The 14,291-nt window shown below is 35.1% G+C and overlaps 1 protein-coding gene across 11 annotated transcripts in view; it reads left to right on the top strand.

The window, feature by feature from the left end:
* Positions 1 to 14,291, top strand: part of BRD1 (bromodomain containing 1) — a 68,420-nt gene that overhangs the window by 21,881 nt on the left and 32,248 nt on the right. For all 11 annotated transcript variants that reach the window (XM_054052375.1, XM_054052397.1, XM_054052358.1 and 8 more), the window contains 2 exons: positions 6,779 to 6,935; positions 13,101 to 13,232. In XM_054052375.1, the coding sequence (XP_053908350.1) occupies positions 6,779 to 6,935; positions 13,101 to 13,232 (289 nt within the window). The remainder of the gene's footprint in view (positions 1 to 6,778; positions 6,936 to 13,100; positions 13,233 to 14,291) is intronic.

Here is a 14,291-nt window from a genome sequence, read left to right on the forward strand (position 1 = left end):
AAACCTTTCTGGTACATGGAGAAACCTTAGCTGATGTTGTACTGACCTCTTTGCTTAGATGAAAAGTTTAGTTTTGCCTAAATCAAGACAAGAGCTATTACAGCATTCCCTAGCTTTGCCACAGTGGTATTAAAAAAAAATAAAAAAATAAGGTAACTTTAGAAAAATATTTTGAGTAATTTTAAGGAAAAGTCATGATTCCCTATTATGTATAGGAAGTGGCAGAAGTAAAATCTATTCATGTGATTTTTCTGAGACGACTAAGGTGGTTTTCCAGTGTAATGGGGTGGGATTTTTTTTTATTATAACGTGTTATAACTGATGGAACATTGACTGAATAACATAGCATTTTCCTAAGTCCTGAGTTCAATGCTCTATTTTCCTGTCCCAAGAAAAATTTTGCAAACTGTTTACTCAAGTAGAAAAATACATGCCTGGTTTCACAGTCATGTGAAGCAAGAAAAAGTGCTTCCCACACGTTTACTTAAATATTATTTAAATGCCAATAAATTTAGAATAGAGAACAGGAACCTGGTGAAACTTCCAGGCCTCAGAAGATGCGTTAGTAAATAAAAACCCATGCTGTTGGATATTTAGCCTAGCAGAGAGAGGCCAATTCAATGGCTGGAATTTAAAACTTGCAAACGAAAAGAGTAACTGTGAAGGTTAAGCACTGTGTTAGATTAGTAGGGAAAATTATTCAGGAACAGGACATTCCCAATTCATCACATCTTCAATACAAATGAGGAAAACGTGTATTTGGTATGTGAGGATTCTGCAGCCTTTTGTTGCATGGAAGTTTAAATGAAATCATGGTCAATCTTTTCAGTATTTGATGTGTATCCTGTTGGGTACATAGTTGACTTCTAATTACAAAAGAAAGCTTAGGCTTATCTGTTTAAAAAAGGAAATGAAGACACGCAAGGGGACTCGTAGTTATTCATCTACCTGTGTTATCCTTGAAGCTGATCAGAAGGAGTTGTTTGGGTTTTTTTTCAGTTAAGTCATATAGTAAGTTGATTTTTTTTTAATGGGAGTGGAGATGACAAATATAGACTCTATCCACTGTTTAACTGAAAAAAAAGGTATATTGAAAGGCAGGGTTTATAAAGTACAGGTAGCTGCTGCCAAAGGTTCTGTGTGGGACGAGTAGAGTTTTATTCAATCCAAGCAGGTTTTGTCATCTTTGGAAGCTGAAGTTTTTGGGGTAGTTGGCAACAGCCCGGAAATAATTCCAATTCTCAAAATAGACACTTTCATAGCTTCTTAATCTTTTTTTTGCATTACTTATCTGGTTAATGTTATTGGAATTACTGTAATTGTTCATAGGTGATTTTTGCATCTTCCTTGCTTCCTACAATCACAGTACGGTCTGTGGAACTTTGCTGAGCAAAGCTTGAAAATTCAAATGTTCTTGAAACTAAGTTGACTTTATTACAATTTGTTCAATTTAGTTTTTTTATGTTTTATTCTGACAGGTTTTACAAACACATCTGCAATCTTCATGTTGAAAAATAGGCATATTTTATTTGCCCGGTACAGTGGAACGTTATTTGATTGCTTCCAAGTATTTCTGTAGGTCAAGAGAAACTGGTGTTTCAGTGATACTAAATAAAATTTCACAGAGTATGATTTAGTTCTCGTCTTTTGCATGTACCTTTAATACAGCTGTGTTGGCAAATGGAAGCTGCAAAATAACAAACTGGAGGCTCAGGACAAGCATAGCAATTAAACTGCTAGCTTTAGTTCATGATTAAAAATCAATTTGCTTTAGTGTGTATTTGATCTTATATAGTCTTAGACATTTTCATATAAAGTTCCTTCTGCCAGAGTTACTGTAGTAATACTGGCAAAATCACATACTTGCTTAAGGAACTTTCCATTTTATGTTTTATGATGAGAGAATGGAGAGATGCTATAGCAGTCTGTGTATATACTGCATGGTTAGTGATGATTAATAGAAGAATGGCTGATTATCTCTCATTGGCTTTTTCGTGTCAAGCTGCCACATTAGTTAGTCACTAAAAATAACTCTTTTCACTTTATCTTGTAACAAATTGCCATAGTTGCCACAGTGATGTGTAACTGAAACTGTGAGAGGAAGGCAGTCATGAGTAGGGAGAATGAAGCTGTGAGATTGCTGATATGACAGGAACACATCTCTGATGTTGAAATCTTTTGCATTTATATAAAAGATGGGGAATATTTCTCTAAAAGGACTGAATAACACTAAGCTTTTGCTGCTGCTTTGAGCAGTGCATTAAGAATATCATCCTTTGCAGGGTGCGTTATCCATCAAATGTCTCTGTGTGAGGCAGAGGTTAGTGTGGAACAGCTGATAAATTAGATTTTTTAATCAAAACTGTTTTATGTGAACTTCCATCTTAAATTAAAATGAGACTGTCTTACCCTTTCAGAACAAACCAGTTTTTTCTTCTCATCCTTCTGTTTCTTTTGTAAATACAGCGTATATTTAATGCCATAATTTAAACTTCAGCCTAAAGTATGGTTTTAGGCTGGGAACTGCAGATGTTCTTTGAAAGTTTCTTTGAAAGGGACCGTTCCCTTTTTAAAGACAAGCAGGGAATTGTCTGATACCTCCTTGTCAAGTTTGTAGTGCATGTTACAGTGTTTTACAGTCAGATAGAAGTGAGGCTGGTTAAGGGAAGTAGTACTGGTTTTCTCAGTTGCCTGTGGCATGAATGAAAACGTTTTGAGAAATGTTTTTGACATCTGTGTAATCTTGGAATGTAGCCCAAAAGAAATAAGGAAGAAATAGGATGGAGCGTAACTGGTGGTGCCAAAACCTCAAGAGGCTGCAGTAATCATCAACTTGAAACCTAATGCTTCTTTTATGGGGCCAGCTATATAACAGTAACTACTGAATTTCATGGGAACACAGCCACCTTGTTGAGAATTTTCACATTCTTCTTTCAGTGTGCTTTATTTTAAATAATAGGTAAGTTGAGGGAAACCCAACATACTGAAGTCACACTGAGCTCTTCTTAAAGGCCTCAGAACAGTGGTTCAGGCTGCGTCAAGTTACAGTGTAAAAAAAACTGTTCTGATCTGGGATTAGCTGAATTGTATTTATTGTTTAAATGTTTTAAGAGAAAAATGTTTCCTACTTAACATGGTCTATTTCAGGATGCTTCTTGGAAATATTATTTTAACACATTCTCTGTTCCGTGCAAAAGCTGGACAACGAGAACACTTCTTGTCTCCCTGCTTGCTTTCTGTAATTTAGTTGTGGCTTTTTTTCCCCCCCTGACCTGCTTAAAGTCAGTTGTGACAGGGCAGACCGTAACTCTGGTAGTATCGTCCTACATCTGGTAGTATGTATGCTCCTGCATTTTCTCTGTGAGTTGTCTTCAATAATAGTCTTGCACTTACTTGGTAATCTTAAGAGATAAAAAAATTATTAAATAAAGAGATTGCTCATTGCAATGAGATTTTTTTTTTTTTCTGAAGAGAAACCACAAGTTCGATTGATGTGCTTGTGTTTAATGTGCATTCTAAATATCAGTTGTTTTTTTTTTTTCTCCCAGTACATACTGTGCTTGATTTGCCATTAGAAAATAAAACACTACAGAAATGTATTCTTTCCTGGTGTTCTTTTACTTGGAAAAAATGCCAGGGTGGACATTTTCCTTAGCAAAAAAATGCCTTTGCTGAGATGTTTTATATAGTTCTGGGAGATGCTGTAAGTCTCTGTGTGGGGCGTTTGTCAAGGTAGTGTAGCAGTTAATCCTGACTTGTGCAAGTCAGATCCGGGATTGCAAAATAATAAAGTCTTCAAATAGCTCTCCCTTACCTGCCTCAAATAGATACTTTTATTTCTGGCTTGTCCAGATTTTTTTTTTAAATTACACCTCTGTTGAAAACCAGGAGGTGGACTGTGCAGCATATTCCTTTAAGACTTCAAAACATTTCAAAATTCTGGTTTGAAAATCTAGTTTTGTCATTTAGAAATTTAGCTCAAACTTGCAAAAGAACTTGCCCAAAACTAGTGCATACCTGCATGCCTTCTTTCATGCTTGTGTTCAGCTTCACTGCAGCTGAAGATATCTTTCTCAGTGAGAACCTCTTTCCCAATGTGGTACCACAATCAAGGGTGGGAGCTTCAAAATCAGTGCCAAGTCTTCTAGGGTTCTACAGCAGTGGATGACTCATGTCTTATTTTCCCAAAGCAGTTATAGTGTCTGTCAAAATTTAAAGTATTTCGGACAGTAAAAGTCTACCTGGGAATATCTGACTAAGAAGAAAGATGATCAAAGACCTGTGCTATAGTTAGTGTGTTTTTAGGGTCTGAAGCAGATGTAACATCCTCTTTATATAAATAATATCATACTGTAGAGGCTTTGTAGATGTCTGACATGCAAAGAGCCTCTGACCTCTGTATTTTGAGAAATTGAGGGATGTTTGGTGGTATATTGCCACTACCGAAGTCTGGTGTCTAAATGAAATATGAGCAGCCAGTATTTGTTTGGTTTATTTGGAGGGAAGATAGAGAAGAGTAGATTCCTGCCCCTTGTTACGCAGTTTCTGCACCCCAAATTATCTTCTGTTTATTTGTATTTTAAAAGTTGGAGGGTATCGCTTGTGAACATCTTTCCTAAGCTTACTCTAGCACTTTACTATTACAATTATCTATGAATAAAAAGGTTCATTATGTGTATGGGCAAATGTACTTAAAGCTGTAATTAAAGATGTTTGCTTAGTCTTGCCACATCTGATGGGCATGAAGCCAAGGCACCTTTCTTCATGTTAGGTTATGATTCTCTGATCTTTCCAAATAGGTATATATTTGACTGTGCTTTTTTTTGACTCACTTTAGTAGGTTCTGCTGTTTCCAAGAGAGGAATATGAAAGTAATTACTGAGTTTTGATTGCATTCTATAATTAATTTTATTTCTTTTGTGTTTGAAGTCACGTCAAGCTCTGTTCTGCGTTGAGTAAATCTTTGTGGAGCCTACCTCTGCCCTTCAAGACAGTCCTAAGTCCATCTACAGACTTCCTAAGCTTTTAAGCTATAATTTTGAAGAATCCCTAGCTGGCTTAGTTATTAATTGAAAAACAATGTCACTGAAGAAACAAAGGACACAATGACTCCATTTTGAAGAAAACCTGTTTGCTTGGCATATACCCTGTGATGACTGGAAGCTCTGTAGCCACAGTTAGCATAGCACTGAGTAGACCTTCTATGCAGCCCAGAAGAGAACAGGCCAGGGATAAGTGAACTATGGTAAACTCAGGGTGCACTCACTTGTAATTCTGTCTGAAAAATATAATTCATGTTTCCCAGCTATTCTTAAAAATAATTTTAAACAAGATTTACGTATAGCTTTACCTTTTTTCCCTAGGTATTTGATTACTTTTCTTATATCACTTGCCTGAGAAACTGCTTTATTCATAACAGTAAAAAGAAAAAAGTCAGAAAATAGTAGTATGTGTATATGATCATGATTTGGATTGAAATGCCTCATGGTGGTTCTCTACAAATCAGGCACTTCTTGAAGTTAATTTTGTCTGTTTTGAGATTAAATTTTATGGGACAGTCTCTGATATACCTACTACTTTACATTGTGGAATTTTTCTCTGGGAAGTAAAATACTGAGTGAATTGACAGATTTTTATTCATCGATATTATCCTTTCTATAACTCTTTTGCATCTAGCTCAGGGAAGTCCTTTTCTCTCTCTCATCCAAACCAATGAACAATTCCCCCTAATGATACAGGTAGTTGGTTCCTTGGAGCATCTTGTGTTAATTTTGCAAGGGCTGCCACCAGTTGCAAATCTCTGCAGTATCACACAAAGACAAAACCTTTACATTCTACAACCATCAACTGGTTTTGGGTTAATTTTACTTTAGCTATAATTTCAAGATACTGTAGCCATAAAAAGTTGAAGATCTGTTTCAGATAAACTTTTTGTGAATGTAAGTTTTGAGAGGTTGGCGTCATGTGTGAGACTTGGGGCATTTTAATGTGTCACTGTTTAAAAAATAGGAGTCAATGTTATTGCATGTGATGTTCATATAGCACTTTTCCTAGAGTATTTGTAAACAAGAGTGTGTGTGAACTGTGTTTGCATCTGATAAAAAAACAAGCCTGGAGAAAATACTATTTATTTAGTCAAGGTATTTTGCTTAACTGTATCATCATGTCTTGCATCTTTCCTGTGTTGATATTTTCATCATATGCGTGGGGTAAATCAAGTCTTCTTCTGTTTTGTGTTTTTTAGTTGTGCTTTATTTACCAAAAATGTAATGCTAGTAGATAAGTTGTACAAACTTCTTGCTGCACGTTTTTATATAAAATGTTTTACATTTTATGTAAAATATTGAAGATATATTGTCTCTAATATACTGATTCTGTGGATGATGGCAACAAATGATCTGAAAACTTTTATAGGGATTTAGAGCTTTAGTTCTGATTTTATTTTCAATAGGAAAATTATTCTAAAATGAACATTAAAGCTTTATTCTCAGTCCTAATCTTGGATTGCTCTTGAGACAATGATCATGAAGAAAATTTATGAAGTACCTTAACGTATTTGGAAGAGATGTGAGAGTCAGGTAGCTGTACTTGATTGTAATCTATGGCTGAGAAATAATTGTACTGAAAGGGATGTAATTGAAAGAAATTAGTAATGTGGTGATCACTGTTGTTGTTACGTTATACTTTCATATCTATATATATGATATTTAACTTCCATAGACAAATACATTTTATGCTTTGCTGTGAAAAATACAATATCAGTTTTTCCATATTTTAGATTAAATAAGATTATGAATCAGGTGGCCATTCAGCGGAAGAAGCAATTTGTTGAACGAGTGCACAGTTACTGGTTGCTTAAAAGACTCTCTAGGAATGGTGTTCCTCTGTTGAGAAGGCTGCAGTCCAGTTTACAGTCACAAAGAAACACACAACAGGTATGTGACACACTTTTTATTTGTAAGAACAAATCAGGAAAATTTCTATTGTAGAGTAAAAAATTAACCAGGAAACAGCACAGAGTAAAATCTTTATCTTATTCAGCACTGAGTAAATTCTTTACCTTATTCTTAAGTAATATGACTGATACTGGAAATCAGGTATTATCTGATCCTTTTGCATTTGTGAGATCGGAAAAAAAACCCTTTGTGTAGGTGATTCTTATTTTGCTTAAATGTTTCACAAAAATACTGTCACCAAAACAAAATGAACAAGTCTTATAACTGAAAAAAAAAGGATTTTTAGAGTAAAAGTTAGACATGGTGGTTTACTGATTTCAAATTTAGATCCTTATTACCCACCTTAATTGTTACCAACAAAACAAAGAACAGGTTGTATTAAGTTCAGAGGACCCGTTTCAACTTCTAGTTTAGCTTTTGCTGTAGTTAAGTGGGATTGTAGACAGGCATAAAATTATGGTGATGATGAGTTCAAATAAAGTCATCCTATCTAAGGTATAGCTTGGTTGTATTTGCACATGTTTACTAGTGAGGATTGCCAAAAACCAAAAAAAAAGTCATGCTGATGTGTATCAGATTCCAAAAGCAGTACGCTTCTGATTCCCATTTTTGTAACATGAACAACCCGTCAGTGGCATTAGAAATTTTGGCAGGACTTTTATTGTTTTGATTTCAAGTCACTAGGTGGCTTTGAAAATAGATAAAACTAATTTTTCTGAATTTTGTATATTGATCCATGTGTGTAGAACTTGAAATGTTGTGAGGCATTATTGTCTGGAAATTATTACTGCATGCCAATTACCTTTTGTAATTGAACTAAAAATGTAATTGGCAGTATTCTTTCCATTCTCCAGGTGTTTGACTTCTAGTTCCTATAAAATACCCTCTAGAACTTAAGAATGTATTTTATAATAATTTACTGGTATTAAATTGAGTGAGGGTCCCTTTAAATTTTAAGTATTATTTTTTGTTTGAATTGCATTGCTGTTTGCTGATTAAGTTATTAATTGATGTCATAAAGATACTGTGGTCAACACTGCTTCCTGATTATTTGATCTGTCCTTTTTAGTGTGTTTTTTTTTTCCTTAGCATTTAATGAAAAAAACCTAATTAATAATTCCAGGAATAACTGAGATTGGCAGGAACCTCTGGTGATGTTTTGTCCAACCTTACTGTTCAAGCAGGGCCACTTAGAGCTGGTTGCCCAGGACCATGTCCAGATAGATTTTGAATATCTCTGAGGGTAGACGTTTCCCAGCCTCCCTGGGCAACCTGTGCCAGTGCTCAGTCACATTAACAGTAAAAAGAAGTTTTTTCTGGTGTTCAGAGGGTCAGTTTGTGCCCATTGCCTCTTGTCCTGTCACTGGGCACTACTGAGAAGAGCGTGGCTCCATCCTCTTTTCATCCTACCTTCAGATATTTCTATAGATTGATATGGTTTGCTAAACAGTCCCAGCTCTCTCAACCTTTCCTGATAGCCAAGATGCTCAAATTCTTTTTAGGTGGAATTTAGGTGCATTTCTTTTAGGTGGAATTAACTTTGAATGAAACCACTTGTTTATCTTTCTTTCATTGCTTCTATAGTACTACGTTTTAATGCTATTTTGGGGCTAGAACTTATCTAAAATATTATGTTCTATTTTGAATCTTGATTACTGTTTTAATTTTGTAAGAGGAGTTTCTGTTCTGCAGTGGGTGCTTGGTGGTTACATAATAACATTGAAATTAATTTATTCATATAGCAGACATTTATCGGTTTGTTGGTTTTTTTTAAGTGAGCTTGAGTCTTCAAAAATAAGACAATCAACCGTAAAAGTCATGGGCATGTGTGGCAGTATAAACCTAGGCTATAGTTAGTGTCTTAAATAATTGTATAATACTTGCTGGATGGTAGTTGGGAAGTACTTTTCTTAAGCTGGCGTGATCAGACTGCAATATTTCTAAATATTTAAATAGAAACTGGTAAAATAAAACCATTCTTGTAAATGGTGTTTGGTTATAATAAAACGAGCTTTAGATAGGAGCTGTTTAAAATCTTTTTGCCTGTTTGTGCTCCTGTGCAAATGCTATTTCTTTCCTATTCAGAACTGTGCAGTATTCTTAAGTAAGAAAACAATGATAATACTTTCCAAATTCATTAGAAACTGTTTATATGGGTTTATTAAAAATAAATAAAATTATTTTTATTAAAAATAATTTGGGGCAATTCCAAGACTTAATTTCAATTATGAGTCTTCATGAATGAACTTTCTTTTGAAAAGAAAAATCAAGTTTCAAGCGAAGCTGAGTATTAAATTATTCTGATGATGAAAAGGTAGTGCTTTTCATTGAGCAGCAAGTATCCTGTGTATGACATTGTCTTCCTCATAGCATCTTCAATAATATATTTATAGTACCTTTTGAAATAGTCATAACTGCAAAGCATTTGATGCATTAATCATCTTCATTACTGCAAGTATAAGTCAAACCATAATAAGGACTTTAACAAACAGCTGTGCAATTGCTGTTGCGAGAACACCTCATAAGTTTGAGATGTAGGTGAGTCTTTTGTTTATTTTGGTCTAGATGGGAAAATTTTTCTTCCCTTATTTTATGTGAGAGATCAGAACACCAGGAAACTCAAGTACATTTTCAGTCAACATAAACACTGATGTAATACAGATTCAGAGGAGGTTTTTGAAATCGTTATTACTATTTAAATTGAAAAGAAATAACCCTGGAAATGGTTTCAAGATGCCTAGTAGAAGATGGTTTTGATCACTTACTAATGTCTGTTTACGAGAACAAATTTGGCAGAGGGGTAAGGTTTCATGATTTAGAACTAATGCTTTCAAAAGTGATATATCAAATAGCAGTTCTAAACTAGGCAAAAAGATCTTGGCTTATATACTACATCACCTTCTGCAGGAACAAGGGACTCTTCCGAAAGAATGGTTTATACTGTCACTTGTCTTTCTACCTAGAAATTCAGGAAAGGTATTGGAAATACTCTTAATAAGTTTGCATCCCCATTATTTTAGGGTTTTTCTGTACCTAAGAGTGCCTGAATAAAAATGAGGCTTGAAATTTAATGCTGCAGTAGTGAGTGAGGTTGTTTTAAAACTGCTGTTTGGAGAAACAGAGTAGAAGGTACTGGTGACTAAGATCCTGTCTGCACTGAAGATTTCAGTAAAAACGCAAGTTGCAGCCACAAAGTGTTTTTTAATAAAACTAACTGTATTGATCAAAATCCAATTTAATTTCTGTAATTCTGTTCTTGTTTGTCTCATATTAAATTACTCTCCCTGTAGGGAGTGAGACTGTCCCCACATATTCACGTCCAGCATAAGGAGTTACCTTTTGGTACACTGACAGTATTCCTGGTAGTGTGCAGAGTCTTGTAACACGCACATGGTGGGAATTGGAGCTGAAGACCAGTTCTCAGTTGATGCATGTTCTGTTTGTATATTTAGAAGTTGTTCCCTCTTCCCTCAGTGTTAATAGATGTGTCAGTTTTAGCTTTTCTAGTCAATATTTGGTGTTTAGCAACAACTAAATCCATCAGAAAATATCACAGTTGCTTTCTAAATTTTTCTTGTGTCGTCAGCCAGAAGAGACTTCCTGGCTTTGTTTTAAAAAGAAAGATTTGGAAGAACAACTCATTACCAGGAAATTAATAGAAACTTTCCTTATCAGAAAGCTTTTGAAGACTAAAAATTTTGAAAGTATTTTTATAAGTAAACTTGTCCAAGTTTTTATTAGGTAGGTATTGGAAACCAGTGCATCATGCTCTTTCTGGCTTGCCTGAATCTTTTATTCTAATTAAGGTATATGTTGTATGTCAGGTGATAAATAGGTTAGGGTAAAGGTGGTTTATCTTAGCTATTTCATACAAATGTAAGAAAATTGGAGGCTTGCTACTAACTCCCAAATCCAAGTGAAATCTAAGAATGAAGTGTATGTGTGCACCAAAAAAAGGAACAAACCAAAGTGCTGTTTGATACTTTGCATCACATCTTTAGATTTTCACCAGCTACCTATTTTATGGAATAAATTTTATGGTATAAAAATAGCTTGAACAACTGATTTAGCTAAAAGAAGACTCTTTAAAAAATAAAAGAAGTGCAACTATACTTTCAGATTTAGCCAAATACTTCAGTCTCTAATGACCTACCCCAGGATATGGTGTAACAAAGTAACCTTTTTATTTTTTTTCTATATTGACTTTTCCTGGCCCACCCTAAAACTAGTATGGTTTTGTTGACTTACCTCTCTGCAGGGTCAGTTTCCCCGTTTCAGGAACTATGCAATTACATAGGGCAAAAGAGCAGACTCTGAATGGCTGCATGCTAAGGGAGGGCAAGCTTTCTGCTTTTAGCAAATAGCCACGACATAATTTTGGTCCTGAAAAATAATGAAACTATGGGAAAAAATTGCATAGCTATGTTAATTAACAGTTGTGTTGCTTTTCCATGTGTGCAGCAGTTAGTGGCAGTGGATACTTTCTAATTCAATGCCTGTGATAATTTTAAGGAATTGAAAATGTGTGTTAGTATTCATGGTGTCAAAATTTACTTTGAACTATTCTGACCCTCAACAGCTAAATTATTATGTGTCTAAGTAAAGACTTAAATCCTTAAAAGAAATTATAACTGTTAGTAGTAAGAGTCATTAGGAAAGGGAACTAGAAATTTCCAGCTACAATTTTTCAGTCCTTTTTTTGGTGGTTTGGCTTTGGTTTTTTTTGTTGTTTGTTTTTTTTTTTTTTTTAAAGAGGAACAAATTGTTGTTTCCAGATTGCTGCATTGTAATACAGAAATAGTTGATAGTTAAGGACTTCCCACTTAAGTGGAACAAAGAGATTTGAATAAAACTAACTTCATAGCTTCCATAAGTACTTACCTTTACTTTTATAAAGTGTGTAAAGCAGTAAAATATGATGCAAATCATAGAATCATAGCATTTGCAAATCTCTTAGGTATTTTTTTCAAATGGCCACTTTTTGCAATTCTGTTTTTAGAACCTTCTGTCTGAAAAATTGCAGAAGCTTCCTTTAGAGGACCTACAATATTTCTAAGTTATCCTTCTGCTGAGGAGGTTTTTGCTTTGAGTGTTAACAGTTTGTAATTTTTGGATATTGTTCATCTGCTTAGCCAGGTTTCTGCATTCCTCTGCCTTCTGTTTCTAATAACTTATGGTACTTGTTTGTTTTAGTTTAAAAAACAAACACCATGATTACTTATCATGAGTATCTTCTATTATGGTAGTTACAAGGAAGCATGCAAAGCTTTGGATGCCTTAATGAGATTTGTTTATAGAATGCTTTTTTCAAATATAATAATTTTCCTATACAGATGTTTCTTTTGTGTACCTGGTACTAATATATCAGGACATCTACTGTTATGGCCTTGGTTTTGGTGAATAACCAATACCATTTGCATACCATGTGTAGTATTCCAATGTACTTGTTTTTCTTAAGAAAAATAGTGCAAACAAACAGGAAAAGCTCTATTTTCCTTAGGTACAAAGCAAAGTAGATACTGCAAGTGTTTCAACACTTCTTCCTGAAAATATGTGAATTAAATTCTTTTGTTCATTCACTGAACGGTTGCATTACTGCATTGCCCATTTGCAGTATCATTTGAAGTTAGTATTTTATTTAATAAACTGCTTTTCATTTCCTGTCTTCAAAAGTCGTAATGACTTTGTTCTGTTACAAGTGTGTCCTAATTTTGATGAATGCAGGGGAGGTGAACTGTTTTGAGCACAACAAGAATTTGTTCCTACCAAGCTTCTGTTTGTAAAAAAGCTGATGATATTCACTTGGTTTCAGTTTTGATGTGAAAATACCAAATAGTATTTTGCAGCTTGTTATACTGCTCGGTTACTGTTTGTTGAGCTGCTTTTTCTGACAAAAATAACCTTCACCATAGGATTGCTTTCCAGTTTATAGATTCCATTTCAGGAAGACAGTTGAGAAACTCAAGAAGGTAACTTGACCAGAGATTTTCTTTTGTTGCAGTGCGAAGCTTACAACCAGGTGCTGTAACTAGAAAACAGTAGTTTCGCCTTTCCTATGAATATGTTCTATAATTACATAAAACTAGCTTGTAAAAAAAGGTTAGATTTTTTCATTTCATGAAAACCTTTTGATTCTTTTCTTAGAGAGAAGATGATGAAGAAATGCAAGCCTTAAAAGAAAAATTGAAATACTGGCAAAGGCTGCGCCATGATCTTGAAAGAGCACGTTTGTTGATTGAACTTATACGTAAGCGTGAAAAATTAAAAAGAGAACAGGTAAATGGAGTCCCTTTCAATTTGATGGAAGTTTTCTGAAGGAAGGATAGTTTTATTCTCACACACGCATTTTTTGCAGTTGAAAGACTGTTATTGGTCTTTTAATCCTCATGTAGAATCAAGAAACTTACATGCATGTGTGTACTTGCACAAACTCTTTTAAATGTATAAAATTGTCATAAAATCATGGACTGATTTAGCATGAAAGGGACCTATAAACTTCATCTAGCCCAATCCCTCCTGCAATGATCAGGGAGGGACATAATCAGCCAGATTATGTTGCTCAGAGCCCTGTCCAACCTGGCCTTGAGTGTTTACAGGGATGAGACATTTACAGCCTCTGAACAACCTGTTCTATTCCATTTTTTCACCCTTCTCATTGTAAAAAGTGCCTTCATTATATCTAGTCTAAATCTACGCCCTTTTAGTTCAAAACCATTACACCTTGGGCTATTGCAGCAGGCCCTGCTAAAATGATTGTCCACATCTTTCTTTTTTTATAGGCCCCTTTTTAGTACTGAAAGGCCACAGTAAGGTTTCCCCAGAGCCTTCACTTCTCTAGGCTGAGCAACCCTAACTCTCTCAGCCCTTCTTCATAGGAAAGGTGTTCCAGCTCTCATTTTTGTGGCCCTCCTCTGGACCTGCTCCAACAGGTCCATGTCTTTCTTGGGCTGAGGGCTCCAGAGGACTCGGATCTCACCAGAGCAGAGTGACAGAATCACACTTCTTTTGATGCAGCCCAGGATACAGTTGGTCTTCTTGGCTGCAAGTACATGTTGCCTGCAAGTACATGTTGCCAGCTCATCTCCAGCTTTTCATCCACCAGTAACCCCAAGTCCTTCTTGGCAGTGTTGCTCTTAATCCCTTCATCCCACAGCCTGTATTGATACTAGGGGTTGCCTCAGCTTTGCACTTAATGATTCTTTAATTGTCCTTATTTATTTAAAAAAAATTCCGTTTTTACTTTTTGCAAGCTGTGAACACCATTGCTATCAGATAAGATTCGTAAGAGTTCATGCATCATTCCTGTTTGTTCATGTGTCACTTGCTATACAGGTG

Source organism: Cuculus canorus, chromosome 1 (assembly GCF_017976375.1).
Source record: "Cuculus canorus isolate bCucCan1 chromosome 1, bCucCan1.pri, whole genome shotgun sequence".
Taxonomy (NCBI): Eukaryota; Metazoa; Chordata; class Aves; order Cuculiformes; family Cuculidae; genus Cuculus; species Cuculus canorus.